The sequence below is a fragment of the Nanorana parkeri genome, unplaced genomic scaffold (genome assembly GCF_000935625.1).
Source record: "Nanorana parkeri isolate BGI_ZX_2015 unplaced genomic scaffold, ASM93562v1 scaffold1425, whole genome shotgun sequence".
NCBI lineage: Eukaryota > Metazoa > Chordata > Amphibia > Anura > Dicroglossidae > Nanorana > Nanorana parkeri.
The window spans coordinates 351,492-361,646 of NW_017307693.1; the positions used below are offsets into that span (position 1 = coordinate 351,492).

The 10,155-nt window shown below is 45.9% G+C and overlaps 1 protein-coding gene across 1 annotated transcript in view; it reads left to right on the forward strand.

Annotated features, from left to right (window-relative positions):
• Positions 1–8,487, forward strand: part of RP1L1 (retinitis pigmentosa 1-like 1) — a 16,788-nt gene extending 8,301 nt beyond the window's left edge. Inside the window, exon 3 of the mRNA XM_018569913.1 lies at positions 3,251–8,487. Coding sequence (XP_018425415.1) covers positions 3,251–8,487 — 5,237 coding nt within the window. The remainder of the gene's footprint in view (positions 1–3,250) is intronic.
• Positions 8,488–10,155: the final 1,668 nt, after the last annotated feature.

Consider the following 10,155-nt stretch of genomic DNA (forward strand, 5'->3'; position numbering starts at 1 on the left):
GGCCGCCATCTCACGGCTGGCTCCGGCCACTTGCAGATTCATATCAGCATCCCTGGTTACCAGGTAACCAGGGACGCCGTTCAGTCATTACACTGAGAACCCGTCAGAGATGCCGTGATATCCGCCGGGTTCTGTGTGTAATGACAGATGGGCATTCCTGGTTACCTGGTAACCAGGGATGCTGATCTGAATCTGCAAGTGGCCGGAGCCAGCCGTAACCAGGGACGCCCATCTGTCATTACGACGAGAGCTTAAGAGAGCCGGCAGTGATATGAAAGCCGACTTTGCTAAGCTCTCATCTTAATGATAGAACAGCGTCCCCTGGTTACTAGGTAACCAGGGGACGCTGTTCTGCCATTAGGAGGAGAGCTTAGCAGAGTCGGCTTTCATATCCCGCCGGCTCCGACAAGCTCTCATTGTAATGACAGATGGTCCTGGCCAATACAAAACAGTTGGGCGGAGCTAACTGTCACAGCTAGCTCCGCTCAATCGTTTAAAAAAAAACAACTTTTTTTTAACTGTTTTTTTATTCTGCTCGGTACCACCAGGTACTATTCGGCATATATGAGAATAGGAGAAACAGCAACGAGTAGCCTGCCGGAGGTTCGGCTCAGCCGATCCAGATGTTGGATCGGCTGAGTCGAAGTTCTTCTGCACTTCGGGTCAGCTGAACATGCTGAGCATGCTCGGCCGACCCGAAGCCACCCGATGTACGGCTGATTTCACCCGATGTATGGCTGAAATCAGCTGTACAAGCCTGAAGTGAATAGCCGAACAGCGTTCGGCTCACTTCACTTCGGGTCGGTTATTCACACGGGTGCCTTACGGCAGCTCTGTGAATAACCCCCTATATATTTTCTGAAAGCCGAGATCCTATAGAATAAAATAGCGGCAGTTGCAAATTTTTATGTTGCACGATATTAGCGCAACTCCTTTTCCTGGACATGCAAAGCCGGCAAAATTTCGCAAGAAGACATCCCAGTCCATTGCAAGTGCGTCTTCTTGCAAAATTCTGCCTTCCCTGGATGTCATCCACATCCTCGCCTAGGGGCCACAGGTGGAAGATGGGAGGGGGTAGGGTAAGTATAAACCCAAACTGTCTTCTTTACAGGTACATTTTACACCTACTGATAGGCGATTTGTGATGGAGGAGGGGCCCCAGGGAGTGTAAGAGGACCTTGAATTTTATTTCCACATCCGCTTTAAAGGGCTCATTTGTAATAACTGTCACCCCATGCAGTGTCAGTGTTAGTCCATGATTTGTCATTCGCCCACACACACACACACACACAGCAGATGCTCACTCTCATATACTCCCCTTCACCACTCTTGCTTCATCCTGGCCTCCCTTCGCTGGGTATACATATGGACCATTAGGAAGTATCTACAGTATTGACGCTGCAGCACTAGGAGACATGGGGGTGATGGATGGGGCATCTCCATGTGATTCCTGCTCCCACGCGCAGCTACGAGAGTGAAGTGTAACTCCAACCAAAACATTTTTTTAAATAAATTCTTTATTTTGAAATTTTGAAACTTTTTGTAGACAAAAAAGATTGTTCAGAACAATTACAAAGAAGTAGGTATGCAGGCATCCCAACTCTCCCGGACGCTCCGGGAGTCTCCCACTATTGGATAGCGGCTCCCGGCGGCCCGGGAGAGAAACACTTCCTCCTGGAAAGGTTTATCTGCTAGATCGAGCAGATAAAGCTTTCCCTGTGATCGTTTTTTTTTTCTTTTCGGACATCGGGAGCCGCAGCCCGACCTTCCGTCAGAAAAGAAACAAAAAGGCATACGAATCCATAGCTAGATTCCTATTGGCTATTGCACTTTGCAATAGCCAATAGCAAACTAGGTAATGTACCCGCCCACTGTCAATCAGCTGTGTGATAGAATTTTTCTATCAAGTCCTCTTCTGGTGATTGAAAGCAGCAGAGGGCAATGACAGCTTTGAAAAACATTAAAGAGAAAAGGAGGTCCCGATATGTAGGGGTCCGGGAGTCAGTGAGCAAAAACAACATCATGTAGTATTCCTGACGGTACAAGGAGATAGGTTTGCGGCATATTCATGTCATGAATACAGGTAGTAACCGTGTGTTAAAGTAAATATAATAAAGACCATCGGGTCCTCCCTACACAGGGAGAGGAAACCAAAAAATTTTTAAAGGACTGCTGGACCTACATTGTACATGATGACATCAGAGTGTAACCAACGGCTTCCTGGGCCCGGTCATGCAGCTGGGTGGAAGCCTGCAGGAGCAATAATTAAGGTAAGTATCTCTGCTTTTTCTGTCCCCCCCCCCCCTAGACAGAAACAAGCAGGTAACCCTGAGGAGAGCCCTGCTGCAAGGGTAACTTGGAAGGGTAGTCAGCTTTAAGATTCGGAGCAGGGGCGTCCGGAGGCTGGGTGACACCCGGAGCGGTAAGCGAGTGTCACCCCGCCGAGACGTCACTGCGCAAGCGTTAGCGCGTCAGTATTCTGATATCTGGCGGCGGCCATCTTGGTGATGGACGTCGGCAGAGAGAGGAGGAGACAGCCACCCGGCGGGATAAGGTATGCCGCCGGGTCCCCTCCTCTCTCCTGATACTGTCGGGCATTCAGTCCATGACCGAGCGCCCGACTTTTCAGAGGGGGATGACTGTGAGTCATTTTGGTGTGGTGTCACCCCTCCAATGGTGTCACCCGGGTGCGGGCCGCACCCCCCCACCTCTTTGTGACGCTACTGATTCCGAGTACAGAGAAAGGCTAGAATCTCTTCTTGTTGCCTGTGGCCCCTTGGGCAGGCTTCCTTTTTAATTTCCTTTTGGTGACAAAACTGTGACTGGAAACAGAGGTCCTCTAAAAGAGACAGGAAAACAATACTGACATTTCTTTTTTTCAGCACTCCATTGAAAGATCAGAACTTCACTCAACCTTTTATTGGAGTGTGTGATCTCCTTTAAGATTTCAGGTTGACACTAAGACAGGAAGTAAAGGGGTAAAATCCCAAGTGGGCAGCTATAGAAACTGAACAGAAGATCCAAGTCATCCTCACTCTATGCAAAACTAACACAAATGTTTTGGCTGGATTTACACTTCAATGGGCGTGAAGGATACCTGCTGCCTCATGGACTGTCTTCTAGAGCATGCAAAAAGTTCTAAAAAAGTCAAACATTTTTAAACTGTGTCTTTATGACTCAACCCATCTGAAATGTGTTAATTAATCGCTATGTTCTTTTTTTTTTCTTTGGCATGGTGACAATCCCGCAGCAAATTTTGGACTTAAAGCCAAGAAGAGTGTGATTCACCCACGTTCTGCATCAAGCAACAAGACCAGGTTATCCCTGTCGTCCGAAAAATCCGATCCAAACGGGCTAAACATGTCGCCGGCAAACAGTGGCTTTGCGTCTAATTCCAACACATGTCCGAACGGAAAATCCGAGGACACCAGCCACTCCCTGATCAATGACGACATCGAAAAGAAGGTTCACGTCAACAAAGATGGCAGCCTGTCGGTGGAGATGAAGGTGCGTTTCCGCTTACTCAACGAGGAGACGCTTCAATGGTCAACACAGATAAAGAAGTCCAGCACAACGGGCAAGGCAACATGTGAACAGCTTTGTTTGTTTGATGAAAATGGTAAAAAAGAGATGAACCCAGACACCTTCTCTGAGACGGACGAGTCGTTTTATCCATGTGACGGCGACTCGTACAGCTCAAAGCTTAACGACGCAGAGTTAGACATGTACTGTGCCAACTGTGGCATGCAGTGTCAAGATTATGACATCTGGAAGAACCCCATGCATGCCAACCCTCAAGAGGACAATGCCAAGAGGGCAACTTGGCAAACTCGATCATCTGCTTCAAGCGCTTCCTCACACCACAAATTAGTGTCTGATCAAAAAGCCTCCATAGACAGCCTCCGCACCATGTCTTCTGAGGAGTACACAGAGCACGTTGTCCACAAATCCTCTTGTTATTCTGAAACTCGAGAAAATGGAGAAACGACGATAAGATACTCAAGAGTTAGTCGGTGCACAAGTCATAGTAGTCAATCAACTGCAGCTTCAAATGTGGATGCATCCTCAGATACAGGCAGGCAGAAGACAGGTGACAGCCAAAACAGGTCACGTTCTAGCCGCAGGAGTCAAATGTCCTTGGAGAACCAACAGTCACAGCGTTCTGAAGGACACCTGAAAAGCGAAAGGGGAAGCATGGAAGACTGCAGTGAACCACCTCCCACACCTTGTTCCGATGGCGAAAACTGTAGTCCAAGAGCCAGTAGGGTTTCAGAGTCACTGCAATCCAGAGCAAGTCAGAGAAGACTATTCAAGCGAGACAGCGCTAACACCAAGAGCTTCGGGTCAAATATCAGTTACAATGAAAATGAAGAAAGAGACGAAACTAAAGCAGCACTTATGAATATGCGAAGTGTTTCCACTGAAACAGGAGTGTCTGGAGACCACTGCAGTGAAGCATGTGAAGAGCAACCAGTGACCACAAATGAACTTATAACAGAAGATCAAGAAAACGGCGGACATACAGCCCAAGATGTCCCCTTGAAATCCAGCAAAAGTGATTGTGACAAGTGTTCCTCAAGGGCAAGCTCTCATTCCAAATCTTCAGCTAGAAGAAGAGAGAAACACAGAAGCTGTAGCCAAAACGGTGATCAAGGTTCCCGCAGTTCTCTCCACTTGTCTTCCATTTCAAACCAAAATGGCGAAAAAATATTGAACCACCAGGACAGTTTAGAAAACGGTGAGGTTATTATTGCTGATAACAGATCTGCCTCTTCTAAATCACATAGAAAACCCTACGCAGCAAGTCGAGGACAAAGCTTTCAGTCTAACCGGTCGCACCAAACAATGTCACCAGTAGGAGAAGCAGCTTTGCCCCAGGAGCAAGTAGACCATGAAGTCACAATCCAAGAGGATAGTTGCAATGAATCTTTAAAATCTCACTGCACCAGAAAATCTGAAGAATGCACAGGCGCTGGCGCTGATGGAGATGGTCGGGCAAGCCTTCCAGTTTCACGGCCATCAAGTAAATCTCAATCCTTCAGCTCGAAATACAACAATGTAAGCTGTACGGAAAATGAAAAAAACTATAGTGATAGTTCGAGAGTGTCGTCAAGGTCTGAGAAGAAAGGCAAATCGGTCGTGTCCTCTGAAATCTGTGATCGCAGTTCTTCAAAAGACAGCGACAGAGCCGTGTCCCAAAACAGTCAAGATGGGGAGAAGCTAAATGGTCAGAAAGAAAATTCTGAAAGGTGCAGCAGCTTATCGGCTTCGGAGACTCCCTGCATTCACAGCCCCTCACCTCCAAAAGAAAAACCAGTCAAAAGACATCTGCGATCCGCTCACTATAAATATTCCAGTAACAGCCTGAACAGTGACCCAATGAGAAACATTAACGGAGATAAGTTAGATAGCTCACGAGCTTCAACTCCTGCATCAAAGGGGTTGTTGGTGTCTAAGGCTAGCATCGAGACCTGCAAAATGCTAAAAAATTCTGTTTCCAAAAATAATAGTACAGAAGATATTCACAATACCAAAAAACGTAAAAACAGCTCTAGTTCTTCAAAGAGAAAACTCAAAGTCGAATCTTTAGATGCAGAAAACAATAATGAGCTTACACCATCTGCCCTACCCAATGTTTCTCCAGAAGAAGTTGTGAACGAATGGCTTAAAAGGATTCCCTCAGAGACGATGGTTGTTGAGTATGACGTTGAAGAATGCCAGAAAAAGGTTGTTATGGATGTCGAAACTGAATTACCAAAACTGGAGGTTGAGGAAAAGGACAACGGTGAGCTGAATGAGGTCTCCACGACGGAAGAGCAAACAAAGGACCGGACTGACAAGGAGGCGACTGATGCGCGTTGTACCGATAATGACAATAATAAAACAGCGGACGCAAACTTGTCCGATAAGGAAGAAATCGATGAGCCCGATTTGTCAAATAACTCGAAAACTAATAATGTGAAAGACGAGGCAGGGACTGAGGACTGTACCCGTGACAAAAAGTCGTTACCAAACAACATACATGCTTCTGTGCAAATAATGAAAGCCCTTCTGAATCCATTCCAGGAATCAAAACTTGACCGATCAAACAGTTTACCAGAAGTATCACAAACCATGGGAAGAAAGCTCAGTAACTCTGCACAGGTCCTAATCTCATGCCTTGCTGGTCTTCAACTTCTAAACGATGGTCCAACAGATCCTACAAAAAACTCAAATGACTCAAAGTATATTGAGCTTTTAAATATTTTGCAGGCACTATGGGCAGGATGTCCAACCAGTAAAAGTATAACGGATCCTAAGTCTGCAAAGCACTATTCCCGAGAAGATGAGTTGACTCCAGTTTCATCCTCTGGTGTTGACATCAACAGTGGGTTTGGTGGATCGGGTGATGGTAGTATAACTGGTGGAGCGGATGGTACTGCAACTGAAAAATCCGCAGTTAAGGAAGTGGAATGTGATGCCAAAACCGTGCAATGTTGTGGTGAAGGGCCGGGTTCTTCTGGAGACCAGGATACAGGAAGTGGTCAAACAGCCACAACAGAGACTACTGATGCTGGTTTTGATGAGGCTAAGTCTTATGTGATGGATGAAAATATGAATGAAAAAAAGATAGACAGCAACTCTGATGGAGATGTAAAAGACTCTATGAAAGGACATGGAAGTACTGATATAGAAGCTGCAGAGGAACATGCCATGAGTAATAATGCCACCATGAATATCCTTAGCCATAGTGGAAACGAAGCGAAAACCCAGACATCTAACTCACAGGAGATGAACGATGCCAATTCTTCCAGTGACGGTCAGACCACTATCATATCTACATCTGATTCAAATGAGAAAAACAATCCAACCACTAATGACCAAACATTTAAAACGGACCCAGCTTGGGTACTACAGCTATTGAAAAAAATTGAGAAGGAATTTATGACTCATTATGTGGATGCAATGAATGAATTTAAGGTCAGGTGGAACTTAGAAAATAATGACAACCTCGATGAAATGATTTCAGAACTTAAGAATGAGGTAAGCCAAAGAATCCAGAGGAGCATTTCAAATGAACTGAAGAAAATTAGGAGTCGAGCTGGAATTAGGGTGCCAAGGCCCCCCGATGTTGGTCTGAGGAGCAAGTTTTCTTTGGAAGCAGAAGAAAGGCGAAGACGTTTGCAAACAATGCACCGAAGGTCCATGCATGGTTATGCAGGTGGCAATGACATGGGAGCTGGAACTAATGATTCATGCGAGACTGATGAAGAAGAGCTAACTTTCAGTGCTTCGTTTGCAGATGACAGCAGTGGACTAGCAAACGATGAGTTCTGCCCATGTGAGAAATGCATAAAACAGAAGAGGGCCCAAAAACTAGCAAAGCCCAGGCCTCCTGTTGTAGATGCCCCTATCATGAGAGCATTTGACCTTCAGCAGATTTTGAAGATGAGGAGGGAAAACAATGAACCACAAAATGCTGGACAAGAAGCAGGTGACAACGATGTGGAGGCCACAACTGGAAACGTTTGTCCTGATGGTCAGAATGAAGAAGATGATGTTGATGTTGCCTCTCTATCCTCCAAAGCTGCTGATGAAATGACAACACAATCAGACATTGTAGGACAAGATTGTGTAGATAATGAGGCTGAAGGCCAGGAGGAGAAATTAGCTGTAGAAGAAGATGAAATATGTGAAGCAAATGACCTTCAATGTGAACCTGCACACGAAGAAGAAATGGAAAACAAAGACTCCAACACGGAAGAAAAATCTACTGAAGATTTGGATGATGAAGTAGAAAATGTTATTACTGATGAGCTGAACAAATGTTCTGCAGGTGCTCAAGGGACAGAGATGAGCGCAGACTGCCCAGCAGATGACGACAACACAGCAGTGTGCGAAGATAACTTGCAAAACCAGATCGAGGACATCCACAATGATCGAGCTGAGGACTCTGCTCAAGAATTATCATCCGAACATGAGGAAATGAAAGAGACTTCTGACCCCGGTGATGAACAACCCATCAATGATGATGATGATGCTGTAGCAGCCGAGTGTACTCAAAATGGGGCTTGCCATGAAGAAAATGACACCATGAACCCTGTGATCAAAACTGAGGAAAACTCTGAAGAGGAAGACATAGAAGCTGTTGAACCCCACAGTTCACACTTCCGGAGATCTCGTCTAGGTCAAGCTTCTCTCATAACACAGAACGGCTCTGCGGAGGATCTAGAAGGATGTCAAGAAACAAACAATACATTAGGGGAAACCTCACCAAATGGACAGTCAAAAAGCTCCAGCAGTAAACATTCCCAGATGTACCCCGATAGTTCCTCTGAGGGGGAGGATGGGGACTCTCCACGAGCAAGCCCCGGTGGTACTATAAATAAATGCGAAAGTAAAGGGCAGCTGCATATAAACACCAATGGAATCGCTGAGGATTGTGACGGTAAATCTAAGAAGCATTTGGAAGAGGACGTTATTGATCAAGATGACCTGGACTTTTAGGAGAACTGACTTATAGAGCCCTTCATATAAAGCAAAGTAGGGCTGCAACAACTAATCGACATAATCGATTATAATCGATTATTGAAAAAGTTGTCAAGTTGCTTTTGATAAGGTGCCCCTGTCCACAGCTCCACACACGTTGCCCGCCCCACCTCACGCTCGCCGCTGCCAGACCCGCCCGCATCCACGCTACACACGCCGCACCTCCTCCCCGCCTCACGCTCACCGCCCGCCCACATCCACGATCGGCACAGGGACGCGGGGAGAAGTAGTAAGGAGGAGAAGGTGGGGGGGATGACAGCGGCAGATAGACAGGCCCGATCTCAGAAGCAAGTTGCTGGAAGACTGCTCAGGTACGACTGCACTTTCCCACACATGGTGCTCTATAATGTATTGCTGGGATTTTTATTCTTCTATAGCTGATGGTACATTGTGCTGTACTGTATATTATACAGAGCAATGTACCATCAGCTATAGAGGAATACATTATACACTGTATGTATAATGTATTGCAGGGATTTGTTGTATTCCTATATAGCTGATGGTATTCTGCATTGCGCTGTATAGAGGACTACAAATCCCAGCAATAATACATTATACAGCACAATGCCGAACACCACCAGCTATAGAGGACTACAAAACCCAGCAATAGTACATTATACAGCGCAATGCAGAATACCGCCACCCATAATGCATTATTGCTGGGTTTTGTAGTCCTCTATAGCCGGTGGCATTCTGCATTCATTCAATTTTACACTTTTAATTTCACTATATTGCACACCACACTTTTTTTTTCTTTTTTACTTCCACCGCTCCAAGTTTGCTCCTGTGATGGACTACAATCGCAATACAAACTAGCAGTCCCATCAATGGAGCCGTTTTTTTCTAACTTTAATTTTAATTTTCTATCCGATTAACCGATTAATCGAACTTAATAATCGGCTAACTAATCGATTTTGAAAATAATCGTTAGCTGCAGCTCTAAAGCAAAGGTCAACAGAAAAACTTGTAACATTATATTTACAATGCAGATCATCTGCAGGCCATGTGCTGGACCTAGTAGTTATGTACAATCTATTGATAGACTTCTGTTAGCAAATGCACAAAATTTGCAGCAGGTATTTTCATGATTATAAAGCTTGTATTGACACTGTATCTTGGCATTTCCAAATTGCTGGACTCCAATGATGATATTAGAGGCAACAGCAGAAAGATCCATGACCACTTATAGTGTCGTCCAGTCAGGGCCGGTGCTAGACTATTTTGCACCCTAGGCAAGACCAGCTACTTGCACACACCCCCCAGCCCCCCTCCAACGGCACAACCCCCAATCTGCCCCTGCGCGGCCCCATTCTCCTGCTGGCTAGCTTCTGCAGGCGACAGGTGGATGTAAGCAGCCAGGAGCAATAGCCATGACTGCTATTGGATATTTTAATTTGAAATAGCCAATAGAAGACTGGCTATTGAAACCCCCACCCACCGAGCAGAGGAGCGAACCTGAGAGAGAAAGCTGTCTCTCAGTTCTGCTCCTCTGCTCTGTGGGCGGGTGCAATAGCCAGCCTGCTGTTGGCTTTTGCAGTTTGAAATAGACCGGGGGGTGCCATGGGGTGGTTAGTGGTCTAGGCTGGGCCATAGTCAGCAGTGCGCCCTAAGGGGCTGCCTAGTGGT